A 27,670-nucleotide genomic window follows, 5' to 3' on the forward strand; every position below is an offset into this window, starting at 1 on the left:
CAAAATTTGACAATTCTCAGAATAAAACTAGGAATCCAATTTGAAGTCAGTAATTTACGTGCAAGCAACAATTATCCATATAGCTAATTCATATAAACAAAGCATGATTGACCGCAAACCAATGCCGCTGGTAGGGTTATAAACCCCAAAAGGAGGGAGCCTAACTATCCAAGGAGTCAGAGATAATGGGAAGTCCCCGCTAAGAAAGGTCGAAACAGGTTCGTCCTGAGAGTGCGTGATCATCAGTGAGACCCTTCTTAACGAATTTCCTGCAAAAATGATCCGTATGGAGGGGATGGAAGTCTCTTGGGGCTCAGTACAGCAGTCATGCTAAGGTGAGAACTCCGCAGTCTCGAAAGGGTTAAACTTTTCTACTCAGCAAATAAAAATATGAAGACAATCTTAAGATTTTTCACAGAGCTTTCCTCCTAATTTACATCTTTAGTAAAATTTAGTGATGGGTCGATTCCAAAATTTTATCGATTCCGATCCCGATTCCGATTCTGACATTTCGATTCCGATTCTACCGATACCGATTCCATCGATTCTGATGCTATAGGCTCCAAGAAAAATATCACTTAATTCCAGGCAACAAGAAAACCACTTTTAAAAATATTACTCTGTGAAAGAGTCAGTTGACAAAAACATCTTTCAAATAATTACTATGTAATTAAAATATAATAGCTAAATTTCAAAACAGAACATACCTGAGTACAGAAATTTTCATAGCTGTAATAAAGATTACATACTACGTATATGAATCATGTAATATTTGGCCCTTTCAAATTCTCAAGCAGAAAAACCAATTATTCTACATGCTCAGCCAGCAGGTTTTGACGTCTCCATGTTACAGTATTACTGCCTGCAGAAAATTGCCTTTTGCTACACATGTGTGTTATTGGGCAAGTACTTTCCCACCAAAATTGCAAGATTTCGGAGACTTTGGAATTTTTATTAAAAATTATATCAACGATTTTTTGGATCTTGAATCTTCATGGAGTTCAAGTGGTCGAAGCGAACAACTATAGAACTAAACTTTAGTTTTGTAGAGCCAAAAAAAAAGCTATACTTCTCACGTCATTTAATCAACCTTAAAATCTCTTGCTTTTTTTAAGTTCAAAAAAGAAACTAAACGCTACAAATGAATATCACATCCGATGGTCGCAGTAATAAAAAAGGCTAAATGAGCCTTGTGGTGTGAAAACTCCCCCTACCGCGCGACTCACCTCGGCGAAGGTGGAAAGGGAAAAAGGGTATCGGTTGTTGCCTTTCACGGAAATAGTTCTTTTTTCTCTCTCTTAAGCATTCTGACTTAATCTCTTCACTTTACTTCAATACCCGAGGCATATTTCTTATGCGTGGGATGGTTCCAAAAAATATCCAATCCTTAGTATTTTCACTCGAGTAATGCGCTAAATGGTCAAGTCTATCTATACATAATCCTTTTTAACATCCTCAGTTTAGTGCTTTAAGTCAATGAAGACGATTATCTATGCTTTAAATGACGATTTTCAATACTTATGTTTTAAAAAACTTGAAAAATGGCCTCAGTTACCGAGCCTTAAAGTTCCGCAGCGTGTAGCTCAGCCTTGACGCGCGATTGAAAAATCGCTCTTATTTCCTTCGTCGCAAACTTTTTTTCAAGATTTCTTATTAGTACTCTTTAGAAATCTCTACTTTATATTGTGGTTCAAATATTTCGAGTTATATTTTTCGTAAACGAAAGATAATGTCTACTTTATGTCAAATTTCACGTGAAAAACGGGTCGGACATTTTGCGTTGTAAAACCAGACAGATGAGAGCCAAAATCTTCGAAAGTCATTGAAAGTATAGGCAAAGCACCAGATCAAAGGAATATTGCGTTTTATATTCCATAAAACTCACACCAACGCAAAACCACTTGGATAAATTCAAAGATTTTTTGAGGAAAAACGATATCTCGCGTGGCATTGAAAAATTGGTCATGCTTGGGCCTCTGTATCTCACTAAAGGTTCGTATTTATGTGAAATGGCATATAAAGCAATATTTGGTAATGATTTATGAGTATTTACGCTGAGTTTCAAGTCTCTATCCCCAAAAAGGTCATTTTGGACTTTATTCCAGCTTTTTCCGATTTCAGACTAGTGTGCTCCGGGTAGGAAGACGATCGGCCGCTGCGGCTGGCGTAAAGGTATTCGGCGCCCACGTCGACAACTATAGTGTATTCGGCAAGCTGAAACTACCAGGCCAAGGCATTAGAATGACTTATTGGCTTTAAAAACTGCATTATTACATGAGTTTCATGATAGCGCTTCCTGTCGGCAGATTGCTGGACCTACTAGCCTATAAAGCACTGCAACCTTAACTACTTGACTCGACATTCATAATGCGACTCGAAACGCTCGAGTCGAGTACCAACTACTCGATCGACTTGAATTTTCGAGTACTCGCACATCCCAAGAAGATATGTGTTTTGTTATTACGATTACGTGGCGCGAAAATTCAAATGACTGTTGGAAACGCGGTCGTTTATTTTGTTGTTTGAAGTACTACTGGAATCGGAATCGATTTTTCGCCTTGGCAAGTACTCGTTTTCGATTCCGGTTCTTGGCCGAGAATCGAGGAATCGAAGAATCGAACCGACCCATCACTAGTAAAATTATTTTCATTCACTTCTTGTGATTGTTCATATAAAGTTGCCATTAATTCAGATAATAAGAGTTGATCTTTGGAACTGGTTCTAAGGTTTCTTGGATAGTCCACTTTTACTTATACCACTACTTTAACAACAACTTAAATTAAATAGGTAATAAAATCGATGATAGATCCAAGAAACCTCATAATGGAATACCACTCAGTTGAGAATGAGTTAGTGAATTTTGTTCCAGTTCTGACCCCAAGAACCAGTGGAATCGAGAACTGAAGAGACCCATCCCTATAGCACACATTCACCCATGATTTTCATCCATTTCCAGTGTCTCTGGAGTTTTTCTCTGACCATAATCTAATTTTACTGATGCTTAAATAACTTCCAGCCCCAATTTTTACGTCCCAGAAAGCTATGAACCCTGACATAGAAGTGACCCACCTGCCGTGAAGGAGGGGGTAGTCTGCGGAGTGGCAGCAAGAGAGGCAAAGGATAGGCCTGGGTCCAACTTGAAAAACGGAAGGCCAAAGTCATTTTCGCCAGTCTTGGTTACGCTCTTCCCACCACCTTTTTCATCCTCCACCACACTCTTGGTAGTGCTATCAGCTGCAGATGAGACAACTGATTCAGCAGCCTTCACAGGGGTAGTCTGTATACAGAGAAAGTAATATCATCAGTAAAATACTGGAATGATATAGAAGACCTTTGATTATCTGTAATAATTGAGGGGAAAAATATCTGACAGAGATGGATTATCATTTCATTTTCACTTTCTAAGCCATTTGCAATTTGGTTCCCCAGTAATACTTCCTCTGAATCTTTGGCATCTATTCCAAGTTGTAATTTTGAGGTGGTGAAAGGTGTGACATGAAGAATCCAATGGGGGACTGGTTAAGGAAGTCATAGGTACATCATCCAACAAATGGTTAATCGAACGATGGATAAGCAAGGCGGTAATGCAATACAGTAAAACCACTAAATAACAAATCTCCGTGCAGCAAAGTATAAAAAAATATCTGTATTATAAAGTCATAGCGCCAATCCCTTCCCATACATGATACACAGGGAAAACCTCTCATAACAGACCTCTAAAATCAAGAAACCTTCCAAAAATGAAGACCACCAAGAGGAAATTTTTGTTGACCTAAGACACTTCAGTGAGTAACATCTTCTGTCAATGAGGCAATATCAGCTTCCCTTAATGATTTAATGCACTGGAACTCTCATAATGCAACATACTCTAACAAAGTGGGAAGCAAGATTCATGTTTTCATATTTTAAAATTATTAGATAATGACTAAATGAGGAAGATTTTTTATTTGAATTCCTCTTCCCCTTCCATTCATCAAATTATTAAAATGAAATGCAAATTTTGGGATGGAGTGAACAATACCATTCTCATTTTCTAAGGAATGGAAGATAGTCCATGGATATCCTCCATAACTGAGAAATACTAACATAGGATTGGGTATCTGATTTCACGGCAGACTTCCTGGAAGCTCCATCTTCATCATCACAGCCTCGGCAACCAGGGCAAGGAGGTTTGTTCCGATAGTTATAGAAATTTGGTGGAAGCATCAATCTTATCGCAGCTTGACGATCTTCCTCGGTTGTTTTTGCCTCATAGACCACCTCAACTTCTAGAAATCACAAAAGGATACATATAAGGACAAAGTCAACATTAACACAACAAACACTTCAACTACCAGTCCTCAATGTCTGTGAAGCGCATTAGAGCTGGCAGCATCAGCTGAACCTTAAGAATAAAATACAAAAGTCATAATGAAGACAATGGTAAGCATCATCAACAGCAGTGAGTTTGGTCAAGTTAATTACATTTGTTCATATTAAGTACCATTGAATTGCCAAAGGAATTAACGAATTTGAATAGTGTAGTGGTCTGTAAAATAGCCTAGAAAGCCCAAGGTTTATGATTTCATTCACGTTCAAGTGGACTTTTGTACCATTGCAATTAAAGTATACTTCACCACTGTCAACACTGCAGGCTTGAAACACCAATTTTACTTTGTATGGAACAAAGCTTAGATTAACCATCTAAATGGATATAAAATCCCAAATAGACGATCAAAAGAGACACATGATCCATTAATCATCACTACTATAGGTAACTATAACTTTGGTTCCAGAGCCATGATTTTTCTCCACCTTTTAGGCCCTTTCCCTGGATAGTATTTCAATTTCCATGGGTAGTAATCCAAGAGAAGGTAGGAGGAACTATCTCAGTGATTCAACCCAAAGGTTAGTTTGGTTATTTGAGGGTAGAACTCATCCCAGACTCTTGACTCAGATTGTCTTCGGGAAATATATCAAGCATTGTGATATTTTATTCACATGGTATCGTTTTTCAATGTATCGCTCATTTTCTTGATTTTAAACATGAAAAGAGTTCAGGAAGGCAATCCTACAAGAACTACCGATTGCAATTGTAAGTATGACAGCTTTTCCACTGATTGCAATAACCCCAACTGCTATTATTTACTTTCCTCATTAGCACGTTTTCCTGGTTAGTGCGTTCATTTTTTGTGGTCCCTTCAGATACGTACTAAACAAGTTCTACAGTAATTTATTACAATACAAGTGCACGTATAAAATTTTACTAAAATTAAATTCAATTTTTAAGAATAATGATGAAAGACATTTTTTTTCTGGAATTTTCTTCCATTATCACGATTGAAAAATTCCAGAGGATAAAACCTAAGTATAACTTAGTTTTTAATATTATTTTTCTTTGTTTTTTTTATTTAATTATATCCTTCATTAGACATTTTATGAAATATCCTGTTGTTTGCCTCCTCAATTTCTCAGACAAATTGAGTACAATTAATTTGAAGGTTTAAAATATTTAGGGCCAATTTGGCTCCACATTAAAATACGAGAAAATAACTTATTATTAAGAAATCCCACCAAGTGAAAAGATTTTGGCTACACATCTGATCTGTAGATAACTCACCAGAGGATGTGCTGGATTTGGATGCATCTGCACTAGGACTTTTTCCTCCAAAGAGACCTTCCAGTGAGAAGCGGGGACTGGTACTTTCCGTGCCAAGCTCAAAACGGAAACTCTGCATGGCTGGCGATTTATTTAAGGTGAAAGCACTAGTGGCAGGGCTTGCCTGAGAAGCCTGCGTTTCAGATGATGCTGTGGGAGTTGTTGAGCCTTGCGCAGGTGAGGGTTTGTTCATTCCAAGCTAAAAATAATAAAACTCATAAGAAATGTAAATAACAAATTTGTTTATAGGCATGGAATTGACAAACATTACTGTTCCTCATTCAACCTATTTTTCTAAGGGCTGGCCCCAATTATGAAAAAAACGAGCTTCTCATTAAACAACATTAATAATCATATTTAACTTAAATTCTAAATGAAGTTCAGTTCCATTATCATTTATACAAATATTCTCTCCCAGTAATACTTGAAACACTTCCTAATTGAATATCAACAGATTGAACTAATAGGGTGATCTAATACTGGAAACAAGATAGCATTTTAGATGAGTAATATATTTATGAAAATTAGAACTTGAACAAAGTAAAGAGCAATACTACATATCCCCTGAACCTGTGAAAATGAAACAAGAACTACTTACCTTAGCCTCTTCAAAAGACTCTTTAAAAGCTTGAGCTATGTCACATGATTTGAATCGAAGAGAGAACATTTCCGGCTGCATTTCTCCCTCAGCATAGTCTACTGCAGACCAAGTCCATGCACGATCACCTTTTGGAGCCATGTTAACATCATCAGTTACATAATGGTTGAGACACAATTTGAGCACCTGTTCTCTTCTCATTAGCATCCTGAAACAATCAGAGAGTAAAATATAAGTGGTCCAATAAATTAGTTCCATTCAGAAAATAAAAAAATAATTAATTATCCTTTGATCGTTAACAATCAAGATGATATACGTAATACACATTTCCTGCGACGCCATCTGCATACTTTATCAGTTACATATTCACTGATTATTGACGTTCAGAAATATCATTGCAAATGACTCTAAAAATAAATTTCACCCTATTTCGAAATGCTTAAGTTATGATGATCCTTGCAGTCACGATCCACGTCTAAAATATCATTCCCAGCCACTCATGGCATCAGAAATCCATTGGGATATAGACGATCGGTGGCTTATCACTGCGAGTCAACTATCTTTAAAGCTTATAATTATTACAGAAAACACTGATTAACCTTTTGGTGGGAATGCCACCACACTCTGAGAAGCATACTTGGTATATTTATTTATTTATTTATTTATATTTGGCTATCAAAGAAACTAGAGGAGAATGCTTTTTTAAGCTCATACCAAGCTTATGAGTATTTCACATAATGTTTGCATCATGCAGGATTTATTATGGGCTGGTCTTCATATTGTTCATTCCATTTGAGCAGTCAAGTTTTTGCACAATCCTTGCAACAGGAGCTATGGGAAAGGTCGTGATTTAATAAAATATCAGACGTGCACAATCAACTCTGTGTCCATAAATCTTTCATCATCCAGCTAAAATTTGAATTGAACTGAATTACTCACAAGGAAAGTAAGTCATTCATAGAATACATTAACCTAGAACGTAAAAAAGTCTAATATCTTTAAATTTTAAAATATAAAACTCCTTATTTGATAAAATTTTAGTACCAAGTACAGCGGTCTGGATTTAGATTCTAATGAAGACAATTCAGAAGATATTAGAGATGTGCGAATAGTATCCGCGAATACTCGAATACCTCGAATATTAGAAAGTATTCGATATTCGAGGTTTCGAATAGTTATGCGAAAAGTACCGCCTCGAATACCTCGAATACTTTGAATTTCGCGTCATACACTGTCGCACGCACGTCGTTGGTAGTTGACTCGGAAAAATGTAGAGAACTGTAGTCATTTAGTGCTCACCACAATACAAGTCAAGTACAATTTACGCAAGTTGACGAATTACATCAAATTCGTGGATTTTAGCGGTGAAAAGAGTTCGACGAGGGGAACCGAAAATGGTCGGGTGAAAAAATACGAATATCCCCGATTCCCCCCACCAGGAGAATCTCAGTGCCGTGGGATAGCAACCTTAGGGCATTTCCCACGATCAGCTATCCCCCTCCATTCAGCACTCGCCTCACCCACTCTGATGCTTTCCACCTCACCGAAATCAAACAAAAGGTCCCACCTCGCGAAGGGATAGCATTAAGAAGACCCCTGCTTCGAAAAAAATATTGAGTTACGAGAACAATAAAAACTTGTTTCACGCTCTCCCCCTTTTCTCACCCACTGACCTTTTTCTGGCTACCTGCTTCAAAGTTCCCCATTTCTGGAGGTCGACTGCTGTGTGAGTACCGTGGGATACTTACATTAGCGCATTTCCCAAGATCCGGTATCCCTCTCCATTCGGCACTGACGACCCCCTCCCCCCTCTGAGGCTTTCCTCTTCTTCGAAATAAAAAAAAGGACACAGCTCACGCAGGGATCATATTACGAAGACCTTAGCTTCGAAAAAATACCAAGTTACACGAGAACAATAGAAACGTGTTTCGGGCCCTCCCTTTTCTCCCCCACTGACCTTTTTTTTCCTACCAGCTTCGAAGTTCCCCATTTCTTTGGAGGTCAACCGCTGCATGAGTCATCTATTAGCACAAAAGGTGTCTAAGAATGACTTTCGTCAATTGATGTGACACCTTTATTGAATTGAAACATTAGTAATGTGCGCGTAATTTCAAAAAGAATAAGACCAAACACGACGTATTTCTGAGTTTATTTAAGCATTTTACGCAAAGAAATAAATGTCAAAATACGACGGAGACTTAGCATTCTGGCGAAACTCGATATGAGCAGCAGAGCTTCTCGGAAGTTGAAGCGGTATTTTTTTCCGAAAGCATATATTAAGTTACAATAGGGTAGTTTCCTTCATCAAAGAAAACGAAAGGCATTGATTGCGATTCGTTACCCACCATTAGTGTATTCATAATACACAAATTATTTGGTTTTTGAAATACCGGTTTAGACGAATGGCAAGGGTTAAATTTTATCCTCATTTGAAAAAGGCCAGATTGGCGCCCATGCGATTCCACTCCACGTGACGTCACAGGGACCTAGTTTCTACACTAGAGGATAGGAGTTATACATCGTCTGACGTTACCAATGCATGCATGAGGCACAGAGCTCAGGGAAACATGTCTTAATAATCACCTATTAAAACTGGCTAAGGTTGGAAAGTTTTCTTCGTTTGATAAGGTATTAATAAACCTTTTTTAATCCAAGCGCTACCAGCCAGCAAGGTACTCAGCTACCCGCTAGCATCCTGCGTCCTATCAGCGCTCAGAGCCTCGATCAAGGTCACCTCACAAGGCGGGAGGGGGAACCAGAAATGCGTCGCACTGACTTTTTCCCATCATTCCTACTTACGCATCGCGTTTTCGCGCGCTTGAAAATTTTCACTTTTCATTTCATCGCGAAAAATAGGTATCGTCACTTAAAAATCTAAAAGCGTGAAATACGTACTCCAGGAGTAATAATCTTTCGATTTAGGCAATAAAAAAATAAAAGGAAACCACCCTATTAATGAGTGGTGCTATAAATCTTTATTGTTACAGTCCCAGACAAAGGGATATTTTCTCAGAATTCGATATTCGAATTCGATATTCGAATTCGAGAAATCTGCTATTCGACCCATCTCTAGAAGATATTCATGTATTTTACTTGCATGAAGATCGTAATTATTCTTCATTCTTAGTTATTGGATAAGTTGTATGAATATTTCTTTTATTCAGTCACAGGCTAGCATAGAGCTTTGTGATTTGAGTTTGAATAACAAATATAATTTGACTCTTACATAACATTAGTCAACAACCAACACATATTACTCCCTTACATAATTTGATAGTCATAAAATAGAAATTAAGACCAATGAACTTCAGCATTAACCATTAAGGTTTCCTTAACGCAACCTATTGGTGCCAGAAAAGCAACAATTAATGAAAAATTATCCAGTAATGCAATAGTGAAATTAAATTAAAGGTGATATTAATGGCATTATGGAAAAGTTTAACACAGCTTACCTAACTTTGCCCGTCTCTCGATGTTTCAGCAACTTAATGTCACCACAACCGCGCTCCTTCCACTCACCACCACACCAACGATAGAGTTTGGCCCGGTGCTGGTAAAGAACCTCCTCATCTTCTTCACCCGTATGCAAGGGTACTTTGTCCGGGAGTGGAATGACAGGCTGTACAAAATCATAAATATACACACAGGCAGTTTCAGAAAATGCCACAATTCCTTCTAGTAGGACAATCTCATTACAATAGTAAAAAATAAACAATACCTCCCAAAAATAACATGGTGGGTTTTCAGACATTACTTAGTAGAAGTCTAACATACCAATAAAACATAAGAGCAATTTACCAAAGTAATTTTAACCCAGTGGTAGCAAGATCGCAAATCTTACTCTATGTCCAAAAAATTTTCGAAGGAGGCCATAGCCTTAAAAAATTGCCAAGGATTGCTGCCACTGAATCAATTGCACATACCTGAAAGTGTATGTGATCACCATCATCTTCTTCTTGATAGAGATCACTTCCACCACTTTCGTCATGTGAAATTTGGCGGTCAGGAGATTTCAATGAAGAACCTTTGGTAGATGGTGACGTAGATAGATTAATAGGATCCACCCCTTTGAAATGGAACTCATACTTTTGGTTGCTGGCAAATGTAAATTCTGGAACGGATGCTGTAATTGAAAATTAAACCCAATATAATCAAACAACTACAGTGGAACCTCGTTAAAGCGAGTACGGGCTATTGCGAGACCCCGCCATTACAAGAGATAGCCGAGGCACCGTCAATTGACCCTATAATTAGCATGTGAAATAATTTGTTTTTACGAGGACCTTTTGGTCAATTGCCATAGCGAGAGTTTCCATCACCGGAAAACCTTCACCAAGCGTCCCTAATCTATGTAATTTCTGGTAATCTGTTAGAAATGAAGTTAACATGGAGTGCTCAGTCTCAAATTCATGTACTAAACTGTCGTTTGATAAATAAGTAGTTCATTTTGGTGAAAATATTGTGTCATTAAAATATGAGAATGCTCGATACATAATTTCAAAAGCTCGTACAATTTTTTTTTAACGAGCAAAAACTTCTTTGAATGACAAATTATGAAAAATAGGCGCAACTTGAACTCGGGAATGGGCAGGAGGTAACCACCCAGCTACTGCTCCTACTTGAGAAGGACCCATTTCTGTGAGAAGATATTATACCTGTAATTGTTTAACTGCATTTTTTGTTTAAACTATTGGTTATATAACCTCATAAGGGGGGTGATTCGTGGACAGCTTCCTACGGACTACAACACTACAAAGTTTGATTGAAATCTGAGACCCTGTTTTCAGACACTCCCCTTGTGAGTTCAAGTTCTAGTATTACATTAATAACTTGTAATCTTGGCATCAGAAGATTAAATCATCATTCAAAGTATCACTACAATCTTACCTTCTGCTGACTGCTTGTCGAATGTAAACTTAAATGGAGTGTCAGTAGTACTACCAGTACTGGAAAATGGTTTTGCTGTTCCTGAGCCCCAACCTTCAAACCCTTTGCTTGAGCCCCACATGTCTTTGAAAGCTGTGAGTGTTGATGTTGTGGAAGGAGCTGTTGATCCCAAAGAGTTTGCACTAGTTGCTGCGCTCGGTACTCCAAATTGGAAAGCTGGTTGAGGACTTGGAGTGACTGTGCTGGAGGTTGCCACAGCTCCAGGCTTTGTTGTACCACAAGCGCAGCAGCTGACTGTGTCCTTCTTATTGCGCACATAACAACTGCCACACTCCCACGAACCTTCCTCCACCTTAAATGAGGCCGCCAGGGATCCCTCAGCAGGCTTTGCTGGTGTAATGAAAGGTTTAGGTGGATCCGTTTTGAACCCAAAGCTGGGTGTACTCTCTCTCTCTGCTGGTGGGATGCCAAATTTAAATGTGGTTTCAGGAGCAGGGGCTTGCGTTACCGATTGCGTAGACACTGCAGTCGCACCAGGCTTCATGCCTTGACAAGCTGCACACTGCACCACATCCTTCTTGTTCCTCACGTAACAACTTTTACACTCCCAAGAGCCTTCTTCAACTTTAAAGGCAGCAGCCAAAGATGTTGTTCCCTCACTTTTCACAGCAGAGTCTGAGGTTGCCTTAGGGGTGGCACTTCCAATACCAAACACAAACTGCTTCTGGGTATCAGGGGCAGTAGATTGAGAGATTGACACCGTAGAGTTTGAAGTTGCTTTAGGGGCGGCACCTCCAATGCCAAACACAAACTGCTTCTGGGTATCAGAGGCAGCAACTGAGGGTGTTGAGACTGCAGCTGCACCAGGTTTCATGCCTTGACAAGCAACGCACTGCACTACATCTTTCTTGTTCCTCAAATAACAACCCTTGCACTCCCAAGAGCCCTCCTCAACTTTGAAGGCATCGGCCAAAGATTTTGAGCTTTCACTTTTTGCACTTGAATCTGATTTAGATGGAGTGCTACCCGCACCAAGCAGGGGCTGCTTCTTCAAATCACCAAATGATACTTTTGGAGTGCCACTCTCTTGGCCAAAGATCACAGGCTTCTGAGGGTCACTAAATGGTTGCTTGTTGGACCAAAATGAGAAGCCACCTGTAGGAAAGGTTGAGTCAGTCTTTGTAGCACTTGCTGATGAAGGAGCTTGGGGTGATGGTGATGCCACCTGAAAAATTATACAAGATGAAGATACTCATTAACACAGAAAAATAATCTAACTTCTTAAGTAAGAGGTACAAATGAAAAAAAAGCATCCGAACAGTGTTCTTAAGTAAGAGGTACAAATGAAAAAAAGCATCCAAACACTGCAAACCTACAACAATTTAACATGAAAATGGTTGAACTCCTCTTTTGACAGTAGGACTTCACCAGGGGTCTAGCTTGAGTCCTTATCTGTTCAACCTTGTTATGGATGTCCTTGCGGAAAAGGTGAGGGAGGAAGACCCTTTCGTCAATGCTGTTTGTGGACTACATTGTTTTGGTGGGAAAGACCAGAGAGGAAGTCCAGGAAAAACTGAAAAAATTGAGGGCAGCGGTTGAAGATGGGAGGGCTCAAGATAAGTAGGTTGAATGACTGAGTACATGTGGTTTGGAGGTTAAGGCAACGTCAGGGATGTGGAGATGTTACAAGAGAGGTTGAACAGAATAGGGAAATTTAAATATCTGGGCTCCTATCTGAGGTAGGTGGGCTGGAAAGAGAGTTGAACCACAGAATCCAAGCAGAGTAGGTAAAGAAACAGGAAAAAAGTATCAGGGGTGTTGTGTGATCGCAATATTGGGAACAGGTTCAAAATAAAAGTATATATAACCATCGTATGGTCAGCACTGTCAGTGAAATCGAGTCTGCTACGAAAGCCCACAAAAAGAAAATGGATGTGGCAGAGATGATGATGGTGAGATTAGATTGTAGGTGGTAGGATTAGAAATAAGACAATAAGGGAGAAGCAGGAGTAGTCGAGATCCCAAGGAAGGTGCAAGAGGTAAGGATGCAAAGGATGGTTTGCTCATATAATAAGAAGGGATGAGGAGTATGTTGGGAACAGAATTCGAAATTTGCAGGTAGAAGGGAAGAGAACGAGGGAAGACCAAAGAGAAGATGGAGGGACTATGTTAAGAATCATTTGAAGGAGAAGGGTTTGACGGAAAGGGATGCCCAGGATCAAGTGACTTGGTGGAGACAATTTAGCAGCAGTGACCCCTAACACACATAGCAGCAGAAAAAGAAGATGAAGATGGTCGATTCTCCTTTTTTTGTCAGTTCCAATTGCGGTTCGGTTCCTGGTATCCATGCTTAGTCTCAATTCTAATTCCAATATATACATCAAATGTTTAGGCTTCACTTGGTGGAACCACATAACTATAGTATGAAATAAATCACTTTGTAATATTTCACAAAACTTTTTATAACTCTGACCCTGGCTTTTAACTACTATATTGTCGTTATCAACCCCTCTATCTTTTGCAATACAAAACAGACCTGTAAATGGTGGCATAAAATTCAACTTGCAGGCAACCTTTTTTGCAAACATGCCAATACAATTTCCCAAAGAAATCAATGTGTCATTTTACAACTCTAAAACTGTAGGTAAATTACTTCATAAAAAGACAAATTCACCATGTGTTACAGAAGTAGATTTAAGCGCAGCACCATAACTTTCTTCACAATATATTGGACAAAGTGGGTGATTGATTAATATCCATGCCCATGAGCATAGGAGGTACAGGTTGACCACAAACAGAAGATTCAACTTGCGAAATATCTGGCCGAGCATGGCCATGAAAGTGACTTAACCCCTGAAGTACATCACACAGAAGAAAAGGGAGGGAAGCTGGATGTCCTTGAACAATTTTTTGCCATCTTTTATGTTTGACTAAACAAAACATCTGAATAGAATCAACTCACTGTTCTTATTACATAGCATACTGCAGTCAACTGTTAATTTTAAAAGCAAGCAATAAACAAGTAAGCAATAAGATAAGTTCTGCTCCAAAATAGATAGTTAATTAAAAAATTATCTCTACTCCTATTTTAAAATTTATATTACATTTCAGCATATTCATAACTTTTGTAAATTCATAACTATGTATTTCAAAAGTAATTGCACTTTGTAATTACCCCTTTAGCACCATCATTTCCAGATTTTATGTCATTCTGTGTATCTGCCTTAAAAATTCCAGAGAGCACCTCTTTGTTAACGCTACAGCCTTGGTCAGCTTTCTCATCTGATTTCTTGCCACCCTTCACCCTGGATGCCAGAAATTCAGCATCCAAGTTAACTTTACCATCCTCCATATTCTTTTGAAGACTATCCAGGACTTCTTTGAATTCAGATGCCTGTAGAAAAGCCAAAATTATCAACACTGAGCATTTTTTTAACCTTGAAAAAAATAAAATTATTACTTAACAACAATATATTAGCTTTGAACGTAGGTTTTCGCAGCGAGGGGCATCGTTGATAATGGCTTCCGGGTGCAGCTGCGTGTTGCGCTTTGTCGTGCAAGCTTTCGCGACCGTTGCAGGACGCATCATCAGGCGATGAATGAAATTACGGAATCGGTGGTCAATTAATATACTCGTCCACCTCCCCCACTACTCCGGTGGATGGGGGAGGTGGACGAGTATATTAATTGACCACCGATTCCGTAATTTCATTCATCGCCTGATGATGCGTCCTGCAACGGTCGCGAAAGCTTGCACGACAAAGCGCAACACGCAGCTGCACCCGGAAGCCATTATGAACAATATATTACTTTCCTCAATCTTTAAACAAAATTTTTTAGGTCTTTACATCAAAAACTTAACACACAGCTTTACTTTATACAATGATTCAAAATTCAAGCAATATTAAGATACAAGTTTTAGTATCTTGAACTGCTTACCTCTTCTGCTGTCTTAAACTTTACAGCCAATGTCTTAGCAGTTAGTGTTCCATCAGGATAGTCAAGGGCATGCCAAGTCCAACAACGATCAGATGTTTTCAGAGGCATAAACTGCATATCTTCAGTCAAAAAGTGGTTGCAGCAAACTTTCAACACCTATTTCACAAATGTAATAGGAGTAAAATTTAAAATATATTTTTAATTAACACTTTCAAATGCATGTAAGTTATCCAAAGTAAGATGACAACCCTTGACTTGATAAAATGGAATATTTCCTCCTCATTAATATACACCTGTACATGGCGTTCAATAATATAGACATTGATAAATATGGAAAAATGATTAATTTAATAATGCACCAAAAACTTAAATATCGCAAAGCTTTTGCAATGGCTATCCTTATTGGTTACCGTATATCTCCGAATATAGTCCCCCCTTTTTTTCCAAAAATGGCCGCGGAAAAGTAAGGGGGGGGGGGACTATAATCGAGTGTAATCCAATTTAGCATACTTAAGGTGACCATAAAGTAATAAATAACGGCATAATGGCTAATGTTCTCGTAGTCTTTCTATTTGAGTATATTTATGAGGATTATAATCGGAGATATTAGTAAATACTGCCACGTTTTACCGGAAATTAAGACAATTTTTACCACAAATGTTGTACAGATACGATTATTCCGATTCAAATAGCATATCTAATATGCGTTTTCACGGAATCCATCGGGTGACCATAAAGTAATAAATAACGGCATAATGGCTAATGTTCTCGTAGTCTTTCTATTTGAGTATATTTATGAGGATTATAATCGGAGATATTAGTAAATACTGCCACGTTTTACCGGAAATTAAGACAATTTTTACCACAAATGTTGTACAGATACGATTATTCCGATTCAAATAGCATATCGAATATGCGTTTTCACGGAATCCATCGGGTAGCCGCTAATTTTTCTTGAAAAAGTATTGTTAGAATAATTCAATCGACACTGATCACTTAACCCATTTATGCCTAGTGTTCCATTTTTGGAACACCTGACGCGACTTTCTAATTTAATTACTACGACTCATTATACAGCAATATGCCACGGTTTTTCTTTCTGACCCTCTTTATAAAGATATATTTTATTACGGGGCGCAAAGAATCAGTTAGTTTTGCTAACCCATCGTGGTCAGTGTGTTGATAAATATTGGTCTTTTTTTTAAGGCAGTTTTTCTGAGACCATCACAAATGTTATATTAATAACTATTTGCCATTATGTCCAAATGTTGTAAATTTTTCCCTGCATGTTCACCTATAGATAACTTATAGTGCTATAGGAAGAAAATTTTGAAACAATGTATTTCGTTTTAGTTATAAGCTTTTATTTAACAGTGTTCCATTTTTGGAACAGTAGGCAAATCCACTACTATCATGTGTTCATTCAGGCGCACTGAAATATTCACTTTAATTTTAAATCAAGTCAGCAATTAGATTTTATGCGACTGAGGGAAACTATGATATGTCTTGGCTATAATCAGATCCCATTTCAGTGAAAGAAAAATACATCGATATCTGATCAATTATGAACAGAGAGATGAAAAAATATGAGTCACCCTGTGCACTCTTCCATTCGGGACCAAGCCCCCTGGGTCATATTGGCCTCGTGAGCATTAATGAATGAGCGAAGCGCGGCTGCTTGCACCCAATATGCATCTCCTTTTCTTTTTAGCAGAAAGTTTATCGTAAGTGTTCGGGATACGCACTTGTCCTGCTCAGAGCCCACCCCCCCCTTCTGCCGTATCGGCCATTAGAGTAATGGTTATTTTCCTTTCCCTCTTCGTGTCTGAAGGCTGATGATGATGATGACTATACACAGTGAATGATCATGCGAATGATCATGCTGAATGATGATGACTTCTCCGTTACACACGGGAATGAAATCATTCGCCGTGTATAGCGGAAAAATTCGCGAATGAACCGCCATGCGCATGATCATTCAGTGATTACTAGAACATGTTCTATTTCACTCGCATCATCCCATGAATGATCCCTTGATCACTCAACATGATCATTTGCATGTTCATTCACCGTGTATAGCAGTCTTAGCAATGGGAATTTTAGCCTTTTAGTTGTGCGCAAATGGAAGAAAAGCGATATGACTGCCTAGTCAGTAGGAGGTAGAGTTTCAGAAGAACAAATCACAAATATGAAAACCCCTAGAGAATATTTAGGACTCCTTTAGGGAACTGAAGTGATTGATATGATTATCAAATATTCCAATTTATATGCTGCAAGTAAGGGCGTAAACCTTGAACTGACTGTCAGTGATATTTGGGAATGATTTTCCTGAGTGGCTACGTCTCTGTTCCAAGACGGCGTATGTTTTTGAAGCAAAGACCAGATTCGCATAATTCTCTAGCTACTGATGCAATGAGACGTTACCGATTTCAAACCATATTTTTAAATTTGCATGTTGCTGACAATTCTAACTTGAACCATATGGACAAGTTTTCCAAGCTGTGACCTCTCATAGAGCAACTGAACATTTGCTGGTTTCAGCCTTATCAAGGAAAAAACCCGGACACTCAATACCAAGAATATGGTGTAGGTGCTTCAATTGTTTTGCAATTTACTGAGGCACTCACAACGCAGCATCCTGGTAAAAACCATTTTTTGTTCGACAACGTTTTCACAAAAATTTCACTCCTTGCTAAACTTCATTCAATGGGCCATCAAGAAACAAGTACAGCAAGAAAAGATCACATTGACAAACCTCCTTTAATACCGAATGCTACCCTAAAGGAAAAAAAAGATGAGGGCACATTTGATTACCGAATCGATGGTAAAGGCAATATTGTTTGCAGATGGAATGATAACAGTTATGTGACTGTTGCATCTTCTGGTGACGGTAAAAATCCTTTGCAACGGGTCAGTCGTTATTCTCAAAATCAGAAAAAAGATATAAGTTACTCAGTCAAATTTAATCAAGGTCTATAATCAGTGTATGGGAGGAGTGGACCGAACTGATGAAAATATTGACAAGTATCCATGGAAAGAAATGGTACTAGTGCCCTCTGTTATTCTGCTTTGAGCTGGCTTTACAAAATGCTTGGCAATTGCATAAAATAAACGATGTGAAGCCAATTTATCTACTTTAATTTCGTCGCCGTGTTGCTATTCACTATGTAGAGACATATGTTAATACTGCTGAGCCTGGTAGGAAAAGGAGACCATTCATGAAGACCATCCATATAACCTTGACTCACGTCAAGACGGCATGAATCATACGATTGTAAAGCAAGAAAAGCAAACTTGTTGTGTCCATTGTCACAAAAATATCACTTAACAATGTAAGAAATGCAATACATCCTTTCATGTTACGTGTTCACCTGAGTGTCACTCTTAATAGTGAGTTAATAAATGACTGAATCAAATGATTTGCATGTTATCATTGAGTACGTCATAGTAGTGGATTTGCCTAGTGTTCCATTTTTGGAACACCACGTAATTAATAATTGGCAAGAGATACATTGATTTTTCTTTCAGATATTATTTTCATACGTATTTTTATCTATAATATGTAAAAACCAGGGTAAAATTCGCATTTTTCAAACCTTCGGCATAAATGGGTTAATGACGCAAAACAGTAAATAATTAAAATGAAAACTAAACACACACTATCATTACATTAATCGAACACTAGAATTGAATCAATAGTATATGTACCCGTCGCTCATTTAATAACTACACGATTTAAATAATTGCGAAAAATAAACAGATAAAGTGAACCTTTCGTGACGATTTAGCATTTCATTGCGTCCGTAGCTACTATACGTCCGTGCGGTTCGTGTTTACAACCACTGCCTTTACCGCCTTCACAGAACAAGAATGCGCAATAGGTGATGCATTTGTTTCTGAAAAGGCGCAATAATCGACGACTTTAAACCAGAAGCGCCGGCATTACTGCATTTGATCGAAATACAGCGACTCAGCATCGAAAGTGTAATCAATTTATTGAGGAATATCTTCAATTCGTCAGGGTAAATAGGATCGATAAATTACGTCGCATAACGTTTCGCAATTATTTCCGCGATATTTTCTTTATTAAAAATAATTTTACGTTCAACAGTGAGGTGATGGATCAAGTAGAAAGATGAGGATCAATCCTGCCGCAGATTAGAGGCCTTCAAAGACGGAGTTTCGATGCCAATTTAAAAATAGCCGTTGCAGAATACGCCGTAAATCATAGTATTTACAGCGCTAGCAAAGCGCTAATACATCGCGGAAGTCATTTCGGGGGTCTCGATGCGGCAGATTCAAAGAATTAGAGGAAAATATCGTCGAATTTGTGCGCAAATGCAGAGCAGAAGCTCTTTGTGTAACTTATGCAATGATTCGCGACGAGGCATTGAAAATTGATATAATTTTTTTTCAGTTTTAATGTTTGTTGGAAAAAGTTTATTTCTTAATTTTATTACTTTGATATTTGTAAGTCCTGTAGTTTAATTGTTTTGCTTAGCAGGCATTTGATAGCAATATTTTTATAATATTTATAATTTATTTAACACAATTTTATTTAGATTTCCTAAATTCTTCAGGTCACTTGGATTTGTGATGACTTGATGGGTGTGTTACACTGGATCTAAGGAAGTTTCAGGGCCAAATGCAATACTGTTTATGGGCTTTAAGTTAAAGCTTATATATTGAAATTGTCTGTAGTCATTTGGAAATCAAAAATATTAATAATTTGTGAAGGTTTAAAAAATACAACAGCCTTGGATACTTAAAAAAATTTCTCATTTCTTCATTACATCTGGTTAAGGAACTATAAATTATACTGATACATGCAATGGATCACAACATGTTTTAGGTATAGTTATTTTGTTGTGATGGAAAATATGTGAACAGATTTGTTCTTAATCTTCACAGAAAATAATAGTTTTTATCGAATCTAGAATCTTAACTTGCTAACCACAGAAAAATTGCCTTCCTTTACATTTTAAAATTTTTCCCAAAACTGAGGTCTCAAAATTGGGGGGGGGGACCATATTCGGGGGGGAACTATATTCGGAGATATACGGTATTTCATTTCTAGGACTAAAATTCACAGTGAAGAACGAGTAATAAAACTACCGATAAAATAATGAATAAATTTAACCATACATCTCTGAATGAGAGATTTTTTCAAGAGCACTCATTTCCTGAGTAAAAAGAAACTTGTCTTTGTTGGCATAAATTACAACCCCTGTGACATACCTAATTATAAATTTATATCACCGCCCTTAATTGAGCAAGTTGTCTTTATACTGACTCTTAATGAAAGAGTACAATTACTACACCAGAAGAAAATGGAAATGAGAGTTCACCAGTCCTTCCTATGCATGTACATCAGCACTCTTCAAAGGAGTTATCACTGATATGGAGGAAAAGAATGACCAATTCCTGGCTAAGGTATGATAATGCCCCTTAATTTATCCAACTAGATATCTTAAAATGCATTTAATGATGTTGGGTTTGTTTAGAGTCTTATTGTTTAACAAAAGGGTAAAAAATACAATATTAATCATGGCACCAATGGGTAGCATGTAACTTGAAGGAGAAATAGAAATCAATCACAAATCAGAATAATGTAATAAATGATTACAAAAAGAATGAGCAGGTGTCTAAGACCATTGTTTCTCCAGTGGCATGTGCTATAGACATGTGCGACACCTTGGAATGGACAGTACATCCCCCAAAAGTAGTTTTAAATACAGCAAATGTTCAACACGTCTGCCTCAGTTGACTTGTACTGTATTAATTCAATATTCAAATTCCTCTCACACCCAGTGAATTGCATCAGAAGTTTCTTTCTTCATAGCCGAAGTTAAGGACTTTTTCAATTTTGAATATGCCAACAATCAATGAGAGAATTAATCTTAATTAATAATTACTGTCATGAAAATAAGACAAAAATTAATTACATGCCATCATTGATACAAAACATAATTTGGGAAAGTGTGCTATTAATGTAAGATGCATGAAGTGGCATGCGTGAATCATTCACTGATATTTCACAGCAATACATACCTGCTCCCTCCTCATAATCAGACGCACTTTCTTAGATTCAGGGTTATATGCGATTTTCATTTGCCCAATTCCAAACTCAATCCACTCTTTGTCACCATACCTAAGAAGTTTGGCTCTCCGTTCAAAAAGAACATCTTCACCCTCCTCTCCTACAAATAAATAAAGCATTTCTTAACATTTATTTAAATAACAGATTTTTTCGCCAAATTACTAGAACAAACATGGTGGTGATACACAGATGAAAGAAGGAAATTCAGGAGAAAAAACAGCTTCTAAAATAAGCATCATGAAAACAATTAAGTGAATTTGTGACAAATTTCTCCAGAATGAGGCCTCAAATCTGGTGTAACGAAGAGAACCACTACAACTAAAAATGAGTCAGTTCTTAAATAATTCCGGTTCTCCACAGTTTCTCCCCAATCGGTTCCTGGTATACTCAATACTCGGTTTCAAGTGTGAACTCATATTTTTTTCATGAATTGCACATTTAAATGAGCAACTACAAGAATGGAATGAAAATAATTTCACTAAATAGGTAAATAAGCAGGAGGGATCATGAAAAAAAATTAAGACAGTCTCCATAATTTTATTTTCCAAGTTTTTAAAGCCCTAACTAAATTGCAAATTGTCTACGCAGGGGAGTGCCTGGCTATGACTCATGCTATCTCTACTTCCATTTCCCCCGCTGCTTTCACTTCTACTATTCCATTCCATTGGCGCTGTTACAGCATAAACATGCCCGAGTGTGATGAAATCTCCAGTTCCCTAGGGCCGTATTCAACAGCATGCGACTCCACAGCAATAATTGCGCGATTGCCATATGAAATATACAATCGGAGAATGTAAGTAACATTTCTCTGAATTTACGAATGATTAAACATTGAAGAATCTTCAAAAATTAATCAAGAGTTTTTTCTGCCACTGATCGTCGTCTACAATTCTAAAGCAGACGTCTAAATATACTTGAAACATTCCACGTCAGCAAATAGTTAAAGGGGAACCACTTTAAGAAGGGGATTCTAATGGAAACAATTAGCTCAGAGTAGCATTGTATTTAAAAAATGCAAATATCTTGGTGCTTTTCGTCCGATTAGATTTCTTTAAAGAGATCGCGGAAAACTTAAAAGGACCGTGAATTCATGCACGGATAATCCGCAACCCGGATAAAACACAGCTGGATAATTGGGAGTCTGCTGTATATAACACATTATCCACACTAGAAGGGTAATAATGTAACACAAAGTTCCAACTGTTACCCTCCCGAATTCCTAATCACATCATGGAACCCAACCTGATAACATATCAGAAGTAATGACGATGAGACGATCTTGATACCATTCGGAATTCAAGCACTAAATCTTGTTTCTGTTAAGAGAAACATCTATAATATTAACAACCCATGAATCAGTGGTGTTGCCACAGGGGAGGGGTGTTTGGGGGTCCAGACCTCCCCCGAAATATAAAAGCACAAGTATTTTCCTTAATAAAAGAAAACAAATTATTGAAAAATCATGAATTTACAAAGTATTTTTTTAACGAATGAGGTTTTTTCGATTGTGAAAAGTGTTAAAATTAGTTTAAAACGCATTACTGAGAACCCTATTTTTTTTTTAATTTTCCCCCTTGGTTTTGGACCCCCCCAAACAAAATTCTTGACTACGCCACTGCCATGAATGCATACTACACAGCACTTTCGGTCTGTGCACACAATTTGAAACAATAATAGTGTAAATGGGGATTAAAGTTTTACAATGTTTATCTCGCTACTTGAGATGTAAGAGACAAATTTACACTGAGTCAATATCTCAACTTTCATCCATATTTTCAGGAATGCAATTAATAAGTAAGTCAAAAAAAGAATGGCTGTACTTTGACAGATATAAAAATGACATGATAAATAACAATATAACTTCGAAAATTGATGAATTTCTACTTAAACCGAAGATATGAAATTATAACAATATTACCTGTTTTTACTTCTATAAGTTGTGGCAGTGGGATGACTGGTTTAAATTCCACAGTTGGATTGAATTCCCCTTCCTCGCTTTCACTGGTTCTTCTCCCATCACCAGATGGAGGACTCCCAAAGATAATTTTACCAGCACCTTCAAAACCCTATCAAAAGAAGAGAAATAAACTACACTTTTACACAATATTTGAAGAAAAATTAAGGAATATTCTGGGGTCATATGGAAATCAACCTAACCTGATATAAAGCCTTAAAGAATGATAACTAAACTCCTTTTTATCAGCATGAGATAAATTACAATCAATTGAAAGAAATGGGTTTAGAGTACATAGCAACCTACTCGTCACTTTCATGGAATAAAATTGAAAAAAAAAAGGCATTGATACCAATGAGGAATGCATTAAAATGGAATCATAAACATTGATAATGATCCATAGTAACACTCAGTGTGTAAATGTTTTTCAATTAAAAGTTATAATTTTATTAAAATATCATCCTTGAATTTCTAAAATCTCATTAAAATTTACTATCAACCCATTTTTTAGCTGTCTCCCGGAAAGCATAATCTAACTTTCTTTGGGAACAGCATATTTCATTGATGACATTTATTTTACTGCACATGTCACCATTTAGTGACTTAAAATTATGTTTTCTTATTCACCGAAATCTTTTCCAATCTTTACAGACTCCAAAACCTCAAAAAAAAAAAAAAAATGGCAGGTGCTCATTTGGTGCTTTAGATTTTGTCACCCTCTGAAAAACTTTTCATATCCATTATGAGTGAACAACGCTGACGTGATTTTGCCACAATTTTTGATCATTGAAGCTTGGAAGACTTACTGTCGATTGTAAGTACATTTGTTTGAATAGTCACATACCTTGAAATCAGCCGTACTTGTGACAGTCTCTTTGACTTTGTTTTCAGCTGCTAATGAGGCAAAACTGTAAGACATTGACTGTGATGCATCAAATATTGTCTTTTCCTTTTGGGAAGTAGCCACAAGAGGATCTGTAAGAAAAGAATTATATTTACAAGGCAGGAATAAGTCAAGTGCTCATATATCAAGCCTGTCAACCCATAGCTCACCCTTGGTCAGAGATGATCACAGAAATAGTAATCTTCAAATTAGCTATTGAAAAGCTATGAAAATGAAACAATTGCATACAAAAAAGAAGAAGACACCCAAAGAATTGAACTGAGGTTTGTACTGACAACAAAGTAGAATCAAGTCTTTACTTCAATTAATTAACAAGTCATCATACCCTATACTTTCACAATTTATTCTCTCAGTCAATGCAACACTTCATTTTGTTACATTTATCTCTCTTGATTACTACATATAAAAACACAACAATGCACTATTTAATAAAATTGCTTGTTACAATAAATAAAGCTTTCAATAAATCGACTCAACCTTACTCATAAATAATAATGTCTAGATACCCTCAAAACCAAATGTTGACATGAGTCACCAAAGAGGTGGAATGAGAATCAAGGTCCAGAAAGGCAATAGACCCTCCACCAATCCAATTTATGGGGAGTTGGATATTCTTCAATTGCAATGAACAAATGTACGAGGGGCATTTGAAAAGTAAGGTCACCAAATTCATTTTTCATAGTTCCTGAGATTTTTTGCCAATGCATATTACATGGTTAGAAACCTTGAACATTCAGCAGATTTTTTTAATCTTTCTATGTAGTCGCCCTTGCAATTGATTGCCCTTTCCGCATCTGCGAGATGACATGCCCTTTGTTTATAAAGCAAGGAAGATAGACACCAGCTGCCTATGCCAGCTATATCGAGACTTTTGGGATAGATAATTATGAAGATAAGTAAGCGGTGGAGAATGACTTGCATTTCCGTTAGGCCAGCTCTTATCATAGCAGCATATATGCTGAAAGCAAATATCTCTCTACCACCAATGACATAAACTGATTGACCCCCATAGCTTTTTCTGAACAACTGAAGAGTTGAAGGATTTTCATGTCATTATAACAGTTCTATGTGATATGATGTTTCTGATAATAATGAAGTGATATCATTCTACATGTTTATTTGACCACAAAGCAAATTGTGGTTTTACTTTTGTGTCTTTAAAATAAAAGGCTGTTCTTTGTCACCTGCAATTTTCAATGTTACTTCGAAAGAGCCATCAACGAAATCAAAGAAAAGGCCTTGGGAGTGAATATCCATGGAGAAAAAAATGCATGCTAAGATTTTCCAATGACATAGCCGTCATAGCAGAAACAGAGAAGGGTTTGAAAAACATTCTGGTTAATATGGGTAGGGTAATGGGTAAATATCAGCTGAAAATAAACACAAAAAAAGATATTATGCAGCAGAAGAGAAGAAGTCTAGACTAACATTAAACTAGGGAAGCAAACACTGGTAGAGGTGGATTAATTCTGTTATATGGGAAGCAGGATCACTAGCAATGGGAAAAGCAAGAAAGAAATTATCAGCAGAATAGCCCAAGCAGAAAGTATTCCACCAAAAGAGAGACCTGCTTGCAGCAAGAAACTTCATTATGGAAGTAAAGAAACAATTTATAATAACATTTATTTGGAGTATACTCCTGTACGGATGTGAGGTATGGACAATAACACCAGGGAAGAAAGCAAGGATAGAGGTCTTCGAAATGCGGTGCTACAGAAGAATGATGAGAATCAAATGGATCCACCGAGTTAGTAATGAGGAAATCCTAAGAAGAGTAGGAGAGAAGAGAAGCCTCATGATGGCCTGATGAAGACAATAGTTGAGGGACACGTGGACGGCAAGAACGGAAAAGGAAGACATTGAATTATTTATATGGAACAGGTAAAGATAGATGAGTCAGAGAAGACATACATAGGTGTGAAAAGATTAGCTGATAGGAGAAATGAGTGGAGAGCTGCGTCAAACCAATCTTAGGATTGTTGGCCAGTGATGATGATGATGACAATAAAAGAGTAATGTCACCTCATTAAATTTTTCTTTCAAATGAATTTTTACCAATTAATCCATTTCCAAAGTGACTACCAGCTATATTTGAACTTCAGATATTCAGAATATTAATTACGAAACAAAATGGAATGCATTATTTTAAAATTAATACAAGACTTAACAAGCAAGAAAATGTCTTAATTCCATCTCTTACTACAGAGATACCTCACAAAAGAAAACCACCTCATGCAGGGTTCCCACTCTAACTAAATTATAAAATTCATAGTTTTTTCCAGGTTTTCACGGTCTAAATTGCATCAAATTCACGGTCTGTTGATAACCCATTTTATGAAGAAATATTGATCACATAACAATCACATGCCGCTCGTTAACTAAAAATATAGCAAACGCGATAAACGCCGGGAATACAAATGCAGCAATAAAAGTGCTCTTATGACATCACCTATCGTTTTTGAAATTTAGGGCCAGCTAAAGGTTGTGAGTGAGAAAATGGAGGGTGACAGGGAAGAGAAGAGGTGTCCGATTTCTCGCCAGGGTTAATGATCACTTTGGCTAACAGTCTTCCAATCACAGCCTTAAGGTCTGTGTGTCGTCAGGGCACACGGACCAATATTTGCACTTCGAATATACGTGTGCAGACACATGCGTGGACAGAGTCTGCGAGTGACTGACCTTGAAATATGATTGACATTGATTTTTCTTTTGATCCGTCAATCGTAGATCTAAAATTAAGTTTTAGAAGTTTTTAAGGTCTTACGACGAATTTCACGGCTATTTCCAGGTTTTTTTTTCAAGGTAGACTGAATTCACGGCTAATTCACTGTTTTAAGGTTTTCGCGGTTGAGTGTGATCCCTGTCATATCCAGGCACGCCGACTTACAAAAGATATTGGGGGGGCCCAAACAGGGATCTTGCCCTGGAAACTTTTATAAGTAGTGAGTTTTAAGTTTTATAAGAATTTTAGAAGTCATATGATCAACATTAGAACCCTGATAACTCGAATCTCGATATCTGGACACTCCGGGGAAAATAAACAAGCCTAACACATTTTTTCCTCACACCTATAACGAATTTTTGAGGGGGCTCACGCCCCCTCAGGCCCCATGGAGTCGGTGCCACTGGTCATATCTCTAGATCAAGACGATCATTTTATAGTAATTTCGCAGCCTAGAACTTCTCTCTCTGGGCTGACATACAGTTTCCTGAAACTAAAAACTTTCAATTACCTGCTTTAGAATCACTGGATGGCACCTCAGAAGCCTTAGCAGTAGGAGTAGATGTTATCTGTATCGATGACTGCCCCCATTTGGTTGGTGTTGAAGACTGCCCAAATGTGAAATCTGCAAATATGCTGGGTTTTGCAGCAGTCTTCTTTTCTTCAGTTTTCTTCTTGCTAGCAGCTTTGTTCTCATCATTATCTACTGGTTTGAGTGTTGGAGGAGAGACAAATGTAAATCCACCAAAAACCACCTTGTTGCCTTCTGCTGTGGATGTTGTGACAGACTTTGTGCTTTCTGGTGTTGATGCAACGGCCTTTTGACTGTCTGCTGATGGTACCAATGCAGCATTTACCTTCTCTTTAGCTGAAAAATAAAATTGGCAGAATATTTTCCTGAGTTAGTAAAGATAATTTTAAAAATGGA

At 37.4% G+C, this 27,670-nt stretch overlaps 1 protein-coding gene across 1 annotated transcript in view; it reads right to left on the reverse strand.

Annotated features, from left to right (window-relative positions):
- Window positions 1-27,670, reverse strand: part of LOC124160245 (RANBP2-like and GRIP domain-containing protein 5/6) — a 101,326-nt gene that overhangs the window by 12,762 nt on the left and 60,894 nt on the right. The window contains exons 28-40 of the mRNA XM_046536059.1: window positions 27,254-27,610; window positions 23,961-24,091; window positions 23,081-23,228; window positions 21,114-21,262; window positions 15,063-15,218; window positions 14,299-14,517; window positions 11,124-12,348; window positions 10,160-10,359; window positions 9,689-9,855; window positions 6,237-6,444; window positions 5,600-5,837; window positions 4,087-4,268; window positions 3,070-3,277 (exon numbers count right to left, since the gene is read on the reverse strand). Coding sequence (XP_046392015.1) covers window positions 3,070-3,277; window positions 4,087-4,268; window positions 5,600-5,837; window positions 6,237-6,444; window positions 9,689-9,855; window positions 10,160-10,359; window positions 11,124-12,348; window positions 14,299-14,517; window positions 15,063-15,218; window positions 21,114-21,262; window positions 23,081-23,228; window positions 23,961-24,091; window positions 27,254-27,610 — 3,588 coding nt within the window. The remainder of the gene's footprint in view (window positions 1-3,069; window positions 3,278-4,086; window positions 4,269-5,599; window positions 5,838-6,236; window positions 6,445-9,688; window positions 9,856-10,159; window positions 10,360-11,123; window positions 12,349-14,298; window positions 14,518-15,062; window positions 15,219-21,113; window positions 21,263-23,080; window positions 23,229-23,960; window positions 24,092-27,253; window positions 27,611-27,670) is intronic.

The sequence above is a fragment of the Ischnura elegans genome, chromosome 6 (genome assembly GCF_921293095.1).
Source record: "Ischnura elegans chromosome 6, ioIscEleg1.1, whole genome shotgun sequence".
Lineage (NCBI taxonomy): Eukaryota > Metazoa > Arthropoda > Insecta > Odonata > Coenagrionidae > Ischnura > Ischnura elegans.